At 34.3% G+C, this 16,254-nt stretch overlaps 1 protein-coding gene across 3 annotated transcripts; it reads right to left on the reverse strand.

The window, feature by feature from the left end:
• Positions 1–8,048, reverse strand: LOC112707708 (ethylene-insensitive protein 2.2). Of its 3 annotated transcripts, none has more exons than XM_025759606.3 (8): positions 7,597–8,048; positions 6,411–7,154; positions 5,889–5,975; positions 5,684–5,794; positions 5,400–5,612; positions 3,786–3,971; positions 944–3,697; positions 1–585 (listed from the first exon to the last, which is right to left on the reverse strand). In XM_025759606.3, the coding sequence occupies exons 2-8, from the start codon at positions 6,657–6,659 to the stop codon at positions 202–204; spliced, it is 3,984 nt and encodes a 1,327-aa protein (XP_025615391.1). In that variant the 5' UTR covers positions 6,660–7,154; positions 7,597–8,048; the 3' UTR covers positions 1–201. The 3 variants fall into 3 exon arrangements, with proteins under 3 accessions (XP_025615391.1, XP_025615390.1, XP_025615392.1); XM_025759605.3 differs by having other exon boundaries at positions 7,769–7,911; XM_025759607.3 differs by lacking the exon at positions 7,597–8,048 and adding an exon at positions 7,245–7,501.
• Between the last annotated feature and the right edge of the window lie 8,206 nt (positions 8,049–16,254).

Consider the following 16,254-nt stretch of genomic DNA (forward strand, 5'->3'; position numbering starts at 1 on the left):
TGAAACTAATTTGCCATCTAGCCAATTTTTCTTTGATTTCGCTGAAAATACAATTAGATTCTTTGCCCTATGTGTATATAACATTACAAGGATTATGATACACAGATGGAGACAGATCACTCCGTGATCTTAGAGCATGAGCTGCTGCACAATACTCATAAAATAGCCGAAGGAACACCGATTTTATTAGATTCAAAAGTACTACAAGTTGTTGTATGGTGCCGAAGTGGGCATCTTCCGCAAACCGGTTCCTTCGTGAGTCACAACGGCTTTGTTGGATAGCCTTCGCTTATACCGTTTGAGAACAGATGCCAGGTTTTCCTTCCCTTTTGGGAAAGCCACATCCCCGGCTGCAGTTCCTGTACGTCCTTTTCGCGAAGAGATCGCCATCTCCACATCCTTGATCAGGTCAAGAAGCGTCGATGCTGTTGTGCATTTTCCGCGGCCTGGTTTCGAAGTAGGGGGCAGCATCATCCCATTAGAAAGTGGGGGGCTGGACTTCTGTTGATGTGATGCTGGAACTTGAAGGCAAAAGCATGGGACCAAAGGACTGCGAGGCTTCGAAAATGCAGGATCAACAATGCCCTGCTCAAAGCACCAAAAAAGAATGTTAGTGGCATGGAGAAAATTATAAGCAGCGATGAAGACATAAAAAGAGAAAGTTGGTGACACTGCAAAGGACGCCCACAATATCATGTCTACACTACCGATGACTGAAAAAAGTATAACATGTACAAGCAATTTATCAATATGATCAATCAACGACAATCGAATGCACCATAGATGCATTTCTATCTCTTTTTTATTATTTATTTTTCGCCTAAGAGAGGGAAGAGACATCATCGCAACAACTAGATCCACTTAATTTTCAAATGTGAATGAAGAAAGCAGCTGAAATATGTTTAGATTACTCGAGAACACGCAAACTCGTCAAGACATTTACCTGGAGGCGATTGAGAACATAGGTGTATTTTCCCCAAAGCTCTGGCCGGCTCTCCATAAGAGAGAAATTTAGAATTCGATGGATACACCACACCCCAAAGCTTATTATTAATTCTGATCTCCATATACATCCCTCCCCACAGTTAGGAACCGAGGACACCAACAAAGTAGAGGAATTCGCCTCATTATTCTTCATCAAAGAACCAGATTTCCTATCAGAAGAAAATTTATGAGCTTCACCCACATGGTTGCCCGGATTCATTTCCCTAGTCTCAATTTCATAAACAAATTTCTCCCTTGCAGCTACACGATCAATCAGATCCTCATCAACTCCATCGTTCTGGCTAAACAGCCAATCTGACCCCTCCAATTTTAAGAGCTTCACAATGCATAGTCTAAAAGACTGAAGAAGTTTTCTCTCAATATCCACAAATGCAGTACTTTCTTGGGGAATATTATTAGGCCTACTTCCGACACCTTCCATTCCATCATTATGAATTTTGTCAGCTACCCCAAATTGCTCAAAAGGCTGCCTAGACCAGAGGGATGCAGTATCAAAACCAGAACTCAGCTGTGAAGAGAGTGCCTCTCTATAGACTTTTGACGGGGACAGTTCATCAAAAGCCAAAGGAGCACCAGCTCTTGATTCAGAGTTTGAGTATAATGATGGTTCATAAGATGTCCTACTCGCAGAAGATCCATAGCCAACGGAACCATCCCATGGAGCATTCTTATTGGATGCATAACCAGCCCTGTGAGGGATGGCATATCCAGAAATGTCCGGCAAGCTGTGGTATTTCTTAGCATTACCTGAACCGGCCATGTTGACTGCAGGTCCAGAAGACGAATAATCATAACAGATCCTCTCAGATTGTAACTGGCTATTTCTAGAGGCAGCTACATTATGGAACCCTGGCGGTTGGCCCACACCTAAACCGTTACTGTGCAACTTCTTCGCCAAAGCATATGCAACTGAATCCCTGTAGTTTGTATTAGCTATGGAAGCGGCTTTCAATTGTGACAACTCCATTGGACCATTTAAGTTATCCAAATTTCTCCCTTTATCAACCCGGCTAAGATAGGATGGAGTTTGAAAGCCATGTATTGTTGCTGGCTGATAATCCCAAGACTCGGATGAAGGCAAATTACGCACACTGGAATAGCGTCTCTCGCCAGAATCACCAGATGAAGGCAAATTACGCACACTCGAATAGCGTCTCTCGCCAGACTCGAGGAGATTGCGGCCAGAGTTCTGTACATACGCATCTACTAATTGAATGGGATTCGCATGCATTGAAGAACTCCTTTGAATACCATATGAAGACTCCAAGCTACTTTGCATCCTACGCTGATCGGAGGTGTCATATGGACTGGAGTTGAGTACACTATTGGAACCGCTACCTCCAACAGATGCTAAATAATCAGGATATTCCTTTCCAAAGGAATCTATTTTCTGCATGGAGCCAGTGAGCCTTGAATCTGATCCCATTGCTATCAAAACATCCAGCTTCTTTGCCCTTGCTTCAGTGGTTGCTTGCCCATGAAAATCATAAAGTTGCCCCCAAAATTCATCAAGAATAGCAGCTAGCTGACGTCTTGCTGCACGCCCTAAGCCTGCCAATTTTGAGAGACTTCCAATGCTATTCCCACCTTCTTCACTCTTCCCACTAAAACTCCTGAATGACGGAGGGCCATCTGATGTTGTAGATAACGGACTTGCGGAGACCACTTTGGACGATTCTTCATTTTCCCATGAGTCTCCATCATCATCATCATCCCTTTCAGCAGTCGAATCTTCCCCAACCTCCTCAACTGGGGCATTACTTTCTATTTTTATAGTTTCAGTATCTTCCATTCTAAAAACAGAAGTGTCATCAGTTACCATTGATACTGCTTCTGACTCTGATTTGTAAGCCAACTCCTTAGTAAGAGCTTTAGGAGAACTGGGAAATGAAGTAATAGATTGACTCTCCTTTACAGCAGTCACATGGAGATCAGGTTCCAGTACAGTTTCAGGTAAAGTAGAATGAACCGGTACATCTGTGTAGTCCAAGGTCCTTGCTGGAGCTGGGGTTGGCTCCCTCAGCCGAGCACCTGCATCTCCATGATACCTTGTTTCAGCAACATTTGATTCCTCACCAACGACTAATGGATTTGGCACAGCCTCTGGCATATCCAAGTTCCATGCCTGAGCATCTAATTGGACACTGGCAGATCTTAACGGAGTGGCAGCCAATGATACCATCAAACTTAATGATGCAAAAGCAATGGTAAGAATAAATAAATACGAAAGAGACATACCACTCCCTGCATTCCATCTCAAATCACCCACCCAATCACTACCACCAAACATCATTTCAACAACAAAGACAATATTCAAGCCAAGCATACCAATAAATATGATCAGTGCCAAAAGTTCCTCAAACTGAGACATCTTGTGTAAACCCATTATTGATCTAGACGTAGCAACTCGGAAAAGGGGGATCACAGAAGATGGAAGTTGCAGAGCGACCAAAACCTGAGTGAATATAAGTAGCTGGTACAATCCTTCAGCTCCTGAACTCCAAACACAATAAAGTGCAGGCAGAACAGCAATCACTCCAATTGTAGCATAATGAAGCCAACCTGGAATATCCAATTTTAGGAAACTCTGCACAACTACTTCTCCACCAAAACCCCAATTTAATGCTGTCATTTGATTGGAAAGAAACAAAATGAGAAAAAGAACAGACAGAGCTACCGGGCTACGCAACACCTGCAACAAGAATATTCAAATTATATTCGTTAAGAATGTGCAGATAACAGGGTGCTTGCTGTAGGTAAATATTCTGAAGTAAACAAACCTGTTCCATTGGTGATAATGCATCCTGAAAAGTAAGCAAAACATGGCCCATAGCGTGGAACTCATTTGCTGAGGTGCTCATCAAAGCATTATTTACCAAATAAAGGCAACTGAAGACACATAAGATAGCCCAAAAATGGTTATGACATAAGGCATCCTTAGAAATGTTTGTTGGTCCCTGATGCCACTGCAGAAAAGTAAACGTCAATTCAGATTGGCAAAACTAATAACTGCTAACAGTATGACATAGAACATGATGCATAATATTCCCCCAACACCTAGGCAACATAAAACTTCATCAAGAAAGCTCAACCTTAACCAGGAGACTGCCATATGGCTTATAAGGAACATAATTGGGAACAACATCTAAATTCTGCATGCAAAGACCAATACCTTCAGAATTAGCAATACATTTTTTCCTTCTTTCTTTTGTCATGTAGCAAGCAATAAGAACATTTCTTCTCCAAGAAATTACTGATTAATATTCTTTTTTCTTTCTTTCTTTTTTTTGATAAAAAAAGAAATTGATTAACATGAGGAGATGAATAATACAAAAAGTGGGGATAAGAGATCCTCTACACAAAAGAAAATAGATGCTAGGCATCTAATCCTATCCCATAATACTTGCTTGTTAGGAAGTAAGGGTATCTTTGGAAATTCCGTTAGAAGAGAGAAAGGAAGAGAGAAAGAAAAAGGACTATAAGAAGGAGAACGAGTACTAAAGTGCATTTCTTATAGACACACACATGATACCAGAAACATCCTTCTAATATGGATGGATCAAACTACACTGTAAGAATATCAAATAAAAACCCTCTGAAAACAGAAGCTACAAGGTAAGTAACATTGTTTAGATGAATCATTGGCTCTGACAGTAACATTGTTAAAGAGAAACTATGGTTAATGCACCCTCTGTTAGAACAATGCCAGCAAGTCTAGAATCAGATCATGGTACTAATAAAAATAATAATAAGTCAAGTCAATATAAGAGCCTATTTAGTGAATGACTTCAACATCAAAAATAGATGTAGCAATTAAGATGCAGTTTCATTTTAAGTTAATTCCTGCTGTATGTCTACCAATGAGCCAACTTCCAAACATGTAAATATCAATCTAAACTCTAAAGCACTGCTGTAATTGCATTTATTTCCCCTCATACGGATACTATTAACCAAATATCGTAACCATACATGACAAAACAAAGACAATGTAATTTGAGGGGAAAGAACAAGCAGTCAAAACACATTTTGCTTTTGACCATTCAAATTAGCAAACGTTTAAACATTGACCAACATAATGTTCAAAAATTCACTAGATAATGCATGAGGATGTAACAATAGTGAGATAAAGTCTAAAGGACTCAAAATTCAACAATTTTGTCATAGGTTTGGAAACAGATTAACTAATGGCCAGCACTGCTTAAAGTGCTTATCTCCTTAGGCGTAAGATTCACTGAAGACAAGACATCTACAGTGGGGAGGTGATTGTCTCTCAAGCCCACTATCCTATTACAAGAGGCAGATATTTCATATATATCAAAAAATAAAAAAAAATAAAAGCAAAACAAGAGGTCCAAATATCTCCATGGGTATGGTAGAATGAGAGGGAAACATACCTGTACAATTGAGGAATGAAGGTAAAAGTTGTGAGGCACAAGAGTTGCTCCCAGAAGACTCATTAGCACAAAGGCGCTCTCCCCGCTCAGCTTTATTTGTATTCCATTCACAGATAATGGATTTTCTGGTCGATTAATAAGTAATCCAAGTACAACAAGAACTAAGACAAAGCCTGCTACATATTGGCCTAGGATCTTGGCCTTCTCAATGTCCTAGGCAAAGAGAAACTAGTAAATACAATTGATTAACAAAGGTTGGTAAGGACACAAGGAATAATACTTACAAGGAGGACAGCAAGAAGTAGATGAAACACAGCGCCGGTGGCAGCAAGAAAAACACAAGTAAACAAATCCCACCCAAAAATAAGATTTAATCCTTGTGCCATTCCCAAGATCTTGCAAAACAGGTAAAATAATAGTTTCAGGTCAATGAACTCCTTTGCTGAACCAACCGTTATGTAAAAGGTTAATCTTGGGTAAGAATATTACCATGTTAAGGTCTAGTATAATCACTGAAAGCTCTGCTTGAACCCCAAGAAGCATGCATGTCCCTGTATCATACTCGTCGCTGCAAATCTTTTGAGAAAGAAAGTAAAGTTACTCTACATGGAACGTACCCTAAGTGTCCACATGATGTTTAATATGAACCTGCCCAAGTAAGCATGCATGCATGACCTTGCTCATATTAGGCTTGTCTTAGAGAATGTGTGAAAAAAAAAAAAAGGAGCTCGTGGAGGAAACAAGTCTTATGTTTAGGTTCAATTCCTCTTGAAAGTGACATATAATGACAGCCTTCAAAGTTAAAATTTCCAAACACAGCTATACTTTTTACAGGTGTTAACCAGCATGGTGTTGCACTAATAAGCATAAAATTAAACAAATAAGTCGTTCAGAAAAAGTATATTTCAGGCTATAAAGCAGTGCAGCTGCAGAAACTTCCAAAATAAAAGCTGAACAACATCAAAGAATTAGAATAGTTGTTTAAAAACCCCAAAAGGGATGAAAGGAAACCTGAGCAAGATCTCTTCCAGTGACTATACCAATCCTTGCAGATATATACTGACAGAAGATAGCAGCAAGATTGAAAATTAGCATAAAAGCCATCAGATCAAACCCAAAACGTGCACCACCTTCAACAGTTGCCACCCACTTTCCAGGGTCAACATATCCTATTGAAATCAAAAGCACAGGTATAACAGCAGGAAGCGACCGATGAAGGAAGCCATGCTGCTGGTTAGCATTCAATCTCCCTGCTTCCATTTTACTCTCTGATATCGTAACACCAACAATAAGGCAACCGCAAAAAAGGCAATACTCAGAGGAATGCTATCAAGTAGCGAAAACACTCACTGCACCAATGATAATCGTATAACTGCAACTTTACTATATTCATATGGAAAGACTTCATCGCCTACATGATAACGATCAATGCGGTAGCAGCTTCACATATAAACTACAACCAGCCAGCTGATACATTGATTTGCAAACAATTCACCAAAGTGCATAATCCTTATATCCCTGCCGTTGGCCTAAATTATTTAGACAAAAGCTAATCATCATCCAATACATATCTAGTTAGTGTTCCAGATCAAGTCAACCCTGATATACAATCACAAAAACATTTTACAACACCCCCAAATAAATATTTCATTCATGAACTCATCATGACCAAAAGTGAATCCAGTTCGCAACAAAGCTGACAAAGAAAAGACCCACAGATAAATTCAATCACTTCCTCTTCAATCTGCTTGAATCCTGCATCAAATTGATTCAAAAACAGCATTATTACCGTAATTAAAAAATGAAATAAAAAATAAAGAATAGGCGCAAAACAGAGGAATAAACCCATCAACGAAGAAAGCATCATCGTCACGATTTTATTATATTAAAGGCTCCAGGAATGCAAAGCACAAAGTGACACTAATGCGTTTTGACCCCCCAACAAAGTGTTAACAAATTTAAAAAGAGAAAAGGAAGAAAAAAAGGAAAAGAGAAGGATGCAACGAAATCTATATGAAGAATTAGCCCCCCAAATAAGCACGTCAGAATCATGGCAAAAAATCTTGCAGCATCGAAGCAGAGTAAGAACAATTAAAGCCAACAAAATATAACAGCAGAGAATCAGAGAGTTATCAGCTCCAAAATATCTAAAATGAATAAATGAAGAAAGAGAAAGGGGATAAAAACAAAACCCTACAGTGGAAAAAGCTCAAAAGCAGCTGAAGTTTTTGAAAAGGATAAGAACGAAAAGGGGAACGTAGACTTGGATCTGATGAAGCAGGTGATAGAAGAAAACAGTTGCACAAATTTCAAGGGTTCGTATATAGTTAACTAGTTAGTTAGGGTTCTGAAGAGAGGAAAATCTATACCCTCTTCTTCAGCTTCTTCTTCTCTTTTCTCTTGTCTCAATTTCAAGCGCTCTCTTCTTTCTATCTGTATCTATTTACTCCTACGAAGTAGATCTCACTCACTCCCACGAGACCATCGCCATCACATAATTGTGATTGTGATTATTATATATTATATATTATTGTAATTATACAAATTATAGTAATTGGAAATTGGATAATTATTCTAAACTTTAAATAAATTGTTCGCATTTATAAAATATTTTTTTGTATTAGTCTCTATAAAAAAAAAATCGTTTTTGATATCTTTATAGAATTGAATTGAATTTAAACTTGTCTATAAGTTTATCATGATTATTTAATACTTTCATTGACAATGTCATAAAATACGAAGTTATTTATGGATGATGATGTCATCCGAGTAGAAAGATTTTTGGGGCAAGCTTCAATACCAAAATGGAAGAGAGAGAGAGAGTATTTCAAAAGGAGGGTAAAAACTAAAAAGGCTCAATAAAACGACTCGAGTAAAGTTTACTATTTTCGCCTTTTGTTTTTCTTTCTGCGCGTGTTTATTTATTCAAGTAACGCCATATTAATTACAAAATTATTAAACATGGAAAGTTTCTAAAAAGAGAAGCATAAATTATTAAAGTAATAATTAAGAATTTAAATAATTGATTAATATAATTTTAAAATATATAAATAATAATATTTTTTAATTTATAAATATAATAAAAATAAAAAAAATATTTTTTAATATTTATATTAAAGGATGAGACGCATGCATGTAGATGTTTGTGAGATTTTTTTTAAATAAATAAATTAAATATTTTATTTATCAATATAAGTAATTTATAATTTATTTATTAATTTGTGTTCATTTATTTATTTTGTTTACCATTTACAGTATAAACAAGATGTAAATAATTTTATTTTATTTACACTAAAAAATACAAATTTCTAAATAGACTACAAATTATCTATATCCGTAAATAAAATATTTAAATTATTTATCTAAAAAAAATCCGATTCTTGTGAGAGTAAATGGCCAGAATAGCATTTTCAATATTTACAAGAAAATATACATTTTTATATATATGTGGCCCTCTTAGAATCTACTTGTCGCTATATTAAAATAAAGCCTTGATAATTTTATCAAATTATAATTAAGTCACTATTTTGTTTAATTGAATTTTTATATTATTTTTTATTTTATAATTTGATTATTTTTATATAAAAAATATTAAAATTAATGGAAATTTTTCCAAAAAATTATGTGATCAAAAAACTAATTAGGTTATTAATTGTAAATATCTTTAATTTGTAAAAAAATATTCAATTAACTTTAACATTTTTTATATTGAGAATGATCTAATTAAAAAATTAAAAATAATGTAAAAATTTAATCTAAAGAAAACTTATAAAAATATAATTATAAATTAAAATAAAATTATAAGAACTAATAAAATAATTAAATTTAAAAATTATTTTATTAAATTTTGTGTAAAAGAATATTTTATTAAATAAATTTAGTGATGTTATATATACTAAAGATATATTCTAAAAGTATAATAATAATTTTAAGTTTTCGATTATTTTAATGCATTAGAAATATAAAAAGTTTATCTTTTTTATTATTTTAAATAAAGTATTTTGTCCGATGTTCTTAAAATATGTTTTTGGAATACATGTTAGCAAAATTCTAGATATAAAATCAAATTAATAAGAAACAAAACATTGTGATACTATTCTATTAATAATTTATTTAGTTGACGTTTATATTTTTTATTTTTTTTATTCAACTTTAATCTTTATTAGTAAATTACAAATGTATTTTGACGATTAATTCTTAAACATAAATTGAATAAAAAATATTTAAAAATTAGCTGAAATAATTAAAATTAAATTTGGTCTTTTTTTATTAAATAATTGAATAATTATTAGATAATCTATAAAATATCTAACAGAAATATGAGAGATTTAACTTTTTTTTTAAATATCATTCATCACCTATAATTCATAAAAAGTGTATTTTGCTATTTTAGAGACTTAAATAAAAAAATTTATTAGTTAGAAGAGATAATCAATCTACTATTTTAATTTATCTTACATTTACCATCATTATATATATTAAATATTGGGCAAATCACATAAACAAATTATTAGGATTTTAATTTTACATGAATATCCTAAAAAAATGTTACATGCATGTTTTAATTGATATTTTTTATATATAAATTGAATGTAATAAATTTAATTTAGCCATTCTAATAGTAAATCAAATCAATAAGATTTAAATTAGTAGGTATATATGTAAATTGAAATAACAAAATTCGATTTAGTATGGTTTGGAATTTGGAATGAGCTACTCATATCAAATCGAAACATGGAGCCTCAATTTAGACCCATGAAAAATTGAAACAGCTTACATCAATTTAGACTCCTAGTAAATCGAATGCATTAAAGTTGATTTAGTATATATATGTTTATATATATAATTCGAATCCACTTGTTTCGAATTATATTTCATTATCTCTCTACGCCTCAAAACGTACCATCCAGAGAAAAGTTTGAAAAAATACCACAAGATTCAAACTGTAGAAATGGAAGACGACCCGAATTGTATCTATTGGTCAGACGAAGTTGTCCATATTACTAGTAGTATCTATAAAATGGTTAGTAAATGAAATTTATTTTCTTTAAGATAGACCAGAGTTGCTAGTACTATTAAGTTTTCTTAGAATTTGATTAAACACCTTATTAGAATTTTTAAACTATAAATGGTAGTTAGAGTATTGATTTAGTAGTTTGTTAGAATTTTGTGCCTACAAATACAAGTTAGAGGAGTGATAAATAACTGTTAGTTAGAGCAGTGATTAGAGGTTCTATTAGAATTTGTAAGTTTTAAATGTTAACAGTTTAAGTAGGTAAGTTTTGTTAGCTTTTAATTTTATTTAATTTAGGTTTTAAATGTTAGATTAATTAGGTAGTAGAAGTTTAGTAAGAATTTAATTTAATTTAATTCTTAAATGTTAGATTAACTAGCCACTAAAAGTTTAGTTAGAATTTAATTTAATTTAAGTCTTAAATATTAGATTAACTATATTCAGGTTTGCAATATTTTTACACTAAAATTTATTTTTTATTAGAATTCTCCATTTTAGTTGATTTTTTATTTAACTTGGATATGAATTTTTTTAATTTGTTGGGGATATGGATATTATCATATTATTTGTTTGGTGTTAGTGTATTTTGTCTAAAAGGGCTTCCATTACTTAATGATCGATGAGTAAATTGTTTTGTTAATTATTATGGTTTTTAGAGAATTTTTTCATCATCATGCAGCCCAGCGATGTATCAGCAACATGAAGAGGCAATATGGTATGTCCCTAGACGACAAGATCATCTGTACTTGCAAATGGCCAATTTAGCACATCTCGCGAGACTCAACGACCACTAATTTAGGTTAGATAAGCCACTGGTCAGTGCATTTGTAGAACGATGGCGTCTTGAGATGCATACATTTCACATGTCATTCGGGGAGAGCACAGTTACGCTACAGGATGTTTGTGTACATGTTAGGTCTCCCGATCGACAGAGAGTACGTCAGTGGATGTCTGCCAGACTTTGAGCGATACATTGAGGGCAGCCGACCTGTATGGGCTTGGTTCGAGGGGTTATTGGGTGTGTTGTCTCCGGCGGACTGCATCGACAAGTTCAGTGTGAAGTGCACTTGAATGCAGAAGACATTCAATGACTTTCCTCAAGGCACAGACGAGGAGGCAGTCAGGAGGTATGCGAGGGCATACATCATGATGCTATCAAAAATGCAACTCTTTAGTGACAAGTCCGGTACACATATGCATATTCGGTGGCTACCGTATATAGCGGGATTAGAGGATATGGGCAGATACAGTTGTGGATCTACTACTCTCTCGTGGTTGATGCTTGTGCTGTGTGGCCAACAGGAATGTGGTTAAGTTCACCGGTCCATACAGACATGGATCTTCTAGTAGTTCTTGGATTTTAGGCCCGATAAATTTGACACCTTTCATTGGTCGTTGGATGAAAGTAGATATCACATGATAATCAAGTTTCTTGTGATCACTGGCGATTGACATGGCCAGACATGTATGAGGTTTGTTATACCGTCTGGACTCCCAAATACCCTTCCACTACCGAAGAGTGATCCGAATCAATCATCTGCAACTGTTTCCAAACTCCTTACACTTTTTGTAGTACTTGGTCTGATCCAATTCCAACACTTTGTACTCAATCCCACAGCGGATGCTATAAGTCTTCACACATAATACGACTTTCTCTTTATTCTGAAACTACTGATCAACTTGAAACTCAGCTAGACCTGCGGTGTCATGTGAATCTCTGGCCCCAAAACTGGATTCTACATCCGAGAATCACTGCTGTCTCATAGCCTCTAAGTCTATAGTCGAAAAGTGCAGGAAGTATTGCTGAGTTCTTGAGTTCGATGCTCCATTAGCCCCAAAAGAAATACTCTTCCCTATATCATCATCGCTATCATTATCAATCATGGCGGGCTCCAAATTATCGTCATCCTGCAAATACATCTTCCACGACATCTGGTTCTCGAACTTCCCCAGAAACCAGCATCATAACAGGAGTATTCTTGTTATCACCTATTTCTGCAATTTCATCGCGATGTAAATTAGTTGTGAAAGACGGAGATGCCACCAAATCCCTCGTAGATTCCATTATAGGCAGAGATGAAAACGCAACAACAGGGGTTGAACTAGAAGTTGCTGCCATTGGTACTGATTAATGATTCCAATTCAATCTTCTTGAACTAGAGACACATCCCCAAACTTGGCCAATAGTTCATGGGTTCTCATCTCGAAAAACTGGCGACAACAATGAAATAAAACTTGCAAATCGTCATCGCTGTTTATCACAAACGAGTCGTACTTCACCCCATTGTAAACAACAGAAATCAAAATTTTATAAAATAACTTCTCTATCCATTTCACTCCATGCAGTCCCAATTTTTGGAGTATGGTATTCTAAAAATCAACAAAATTCGTAGAAGATCTGATAAAGGCACTCAATGAATCCTTATCAGTAAATTTTATTCCCTCTCACATTTTTTATCGTCCCTCTGTAGTGCACTAGAACTAAAAAACTATCCTCACTAGCCATTGTGAAATCCACTCTATTAAACATTACACATTTTGATTCTATTTATATAGCACATACTCCGTAGTAAATCAAATTAAATTAATTCAATTTAATGAAAATTCATGCATGTACTAGTAAATCGAATAAATTAGATTCGACTTAACATGTTCTACCAATTGCTTTAAATTGAAACAAGTTCACTCGATTTAATATATGTAACGGGCCTTCTTAGTAAATTAAATAATATGAATTCGATTTATATGAATCCAAAGTAAATTGAATTATACTGTTTTAATTTATATGAATTCAAGGTAAATCGATTTATATTGCTTCGATTTATATCAAATTAAGGTAAATTGAATTATATTGCTTCAATTTACATAGTTTTAGGACTTTCATGTTAGTTCTTTACATTTAGGATATTAAAAATGTTAGTTGCACACTAAAATTAACTATTAATGTATTTGTGTATAAATACATATGTGGTTTAATTTATTTTCAATGTCTATTTGTATTTCAACAAATATTTTATACTAATGACTAACTTTGATAGTTAATTATGGTGTATATGTAGCATTACTCTTAGGATATTCATGTAAAATTAAAATCGTAATAGTTTATTTATGTGATTTGTCCTTAAATATTAAATATAGATAATAAAATATTATTGAATATTTAATATTTTTATGTTATTTAATTATATATACCTCGATATATTTATATAAAATTTTTTGTTATTCTTATACGCTATATGTTTGTCCCCATCATTTAAAATTTGTAGATTCATCACTGATAAATAAATTTTATATTTAGCAAATTATTATATATTTAATTTAAATTCTTGTAAAAATATTTGAATAAGTATTTAAAAATGCATATGAAAAATCAAAATCAAATTCAATTACTTGACATCTGTTTTATTTTTTTTCTAATAATCATTCAAAAAAAGAATTTATTTAAAGTAAAATCGTTAAATTTTAAAGATGAAAACATCTATTTTTTCAACTCATAGTTATTTGTCAAATACTAAAAAATATAGAAAAGACGTACGTGAAGCGAACATTGGAAATGTTATATACACACACTTGCAATTATATGAAGATAGGTGCATTTTTGGGAGAAAAAAAAAATTACAATATAATAACAACTTGTATCATATTACATAATATAATTATTAAAGATAAATTAAATACTTATACAAAAAATTTTAATTTGTCCATAACTTAACGTATGACAATGTGAAAAATGATTTATCACAATCATGAAAAGAGACTTTGTACTATACTGTCAAATTCTTCAAAAAAATGTTCAAGTTTAAGATAAGTAGAAGTATGACAATTGACAGACGACTTTATTAAACACACAACAATTTCATAACGTGCATCACGGTAGAGTTTAATTATATTTATCTTTATATTCTATTAAATAATAGGGATAAGTATTGTTTTAATTTCTCACGTTGAAGGTCAGAATCGAATCCATCCCTAATGTATCTTTTAATTTAAAATCATCTTTAACGTATTTTTTTGTATTAAAATCATCATTTTTTAAAAAAATTAATTTTATTCCTAAAATACCCATATTTTAATAAAAAATTATAAAATTTAAAAAAAAAAGAGAAAAGAACACATTTTCTTCAACCTTTCTCTTCTCCTTTCACTACCACAAGCATCATGATCTTCAATCATCTTCAAAATAATTGGACCAAACATTTAAAAGACCTTCCTCTTCCTTCTTAAACTCCTCCTCCGTTGCAAAATCACTCTCATCAATCCATTTCAATGTATAATCAATAGCTTTGTTAATCTTTGTTAATTAACACAAAAATCCCTAATTCTAGAAACACCTATCAGTTACACTTGCAGTACACTGAAAGCAAACCCAGTTAACACACCAAAAACCCATTCAAATCAAAATCCACACAAAAACAAAGGTCTCTTAGTGCAGAAGGTAACCAATTCCCCTGCAAGAACCACAGTGTATTTCACAAATTCAATAAATTCAAAAATCAATTCAACAAATCCAGAAATAAAAAATTCAACAAATCAACTCATATTCAACAAATTCAACAACCAAATCAAAAAACAACAAATCAAAATCAGAAGCAGAAGCAGTCACAAATGTAGAAGTAGAGGCAATCATATAATCAGAAACAAAAACTCAAGCAGAAGCAGATGCAGAAGAAGAAGATGCTGATGCAGAAGCCGAAGCTGCAGAAGCAGATGCAGCAGAAGAAGAAGCAGAAAAAGCAGATGCAAAACCACCGGCGCTTGGCCACCCATCTCTAGCGGTGGCGACGGAGCGTCCGAGGACCGGCGACGCACTCCACCCTCGGATCCCTCTCTCTCCTTGGCCACCCATCACCCGCGGACCGGCGACGGAGAATGCGCAGACCAGCTCAGCCTTGGATCCCTCTCTCTCTCCTTTGCGCGCCGCCCTCCTCGCATCGTGCTCCTCTTCCCGACGACGCATTCCACGGCGGCAGAAGCATGCATGAACGGTCCTCCCATCCACCGGCGCTCCCTCTCTCTTTCCCCTCTTCTCTTCACACCCGTCGCAGCCCCTCTCCTTTCTTCTTTCTTCCGACGATAGCGACGGCGACGGCAACTCCAAGCTTCGCCGGCGCAGTCCCTCTCTCCCCCCTTCCCCCTCTCCCTCCCCTCCCCCCTTTGCATTTCCTTTCGGCTCCCACCCCCCAAAAACGCGTTTCCTCCCCCCCCCCAAAATGTTATTTTTTATTTTATAATTTTTTTATTAAAGTATGGGTATTTTAGGAATAAAATTAATTTTTTTTTAAAAAGGACGATTTTAATACAAAAAGCACGTTAAGGATGATTTTTAAATCAAAAGATACATCAGGGACGGGTTCGATTTCGACCCTCAATGTTAGGGACCAAAACAATACTTATCCCTAAATAATATCACAAATTAGTTAAAACTTAAATTATATATTGTTGTTAATTATGAAATTATTAAATTTTTTTTCATATATTTTGTCTCTCCTATTAGAAAATAAAATAATATATTTAATCTCTATTTATTATTTATGACATAAAAATATCTATTTCGTTCTTTCTTTACATATTCCTACCTCTTCCATCATTTTTTTGATGATTTCGATCTATTATTTTTATTGTTGATGATGATTTTGGGTGTATGGTATTGATAATGACGATTTGGCATTTTATGGTAGTAGAAATTGAAGACTAGTGGTGGGTAGTAATGACTAGGAATGGCAACATGCATCTTATTCGTGGGTATCCAATCCGACCCAATCCGGTCAGGTACAGTTGCCAATCCAATTTGCAGCGAATAGTGTAGGGTGTGGGTAGAATTCTTATGCAGGTAGGGTAGAG

The sequence above is a fragment of the Arachis hypogaea genome, chromosome 8, assembly GCF_003086295.3.
Source record: "Arachis hypogaea cultivar Tifrunner chromosome 8, arahy.Tifrunner.gnm2.J5K5, whole genome shotgun sequence".
Classification (NCBI taxonomy): domain Eukaryota; kingdom Viridiplantae; phylum Streptophyta; class Magnoliopsida; order Fabales; family Fabaceae; genus Arachis; species Arachis hypogaea.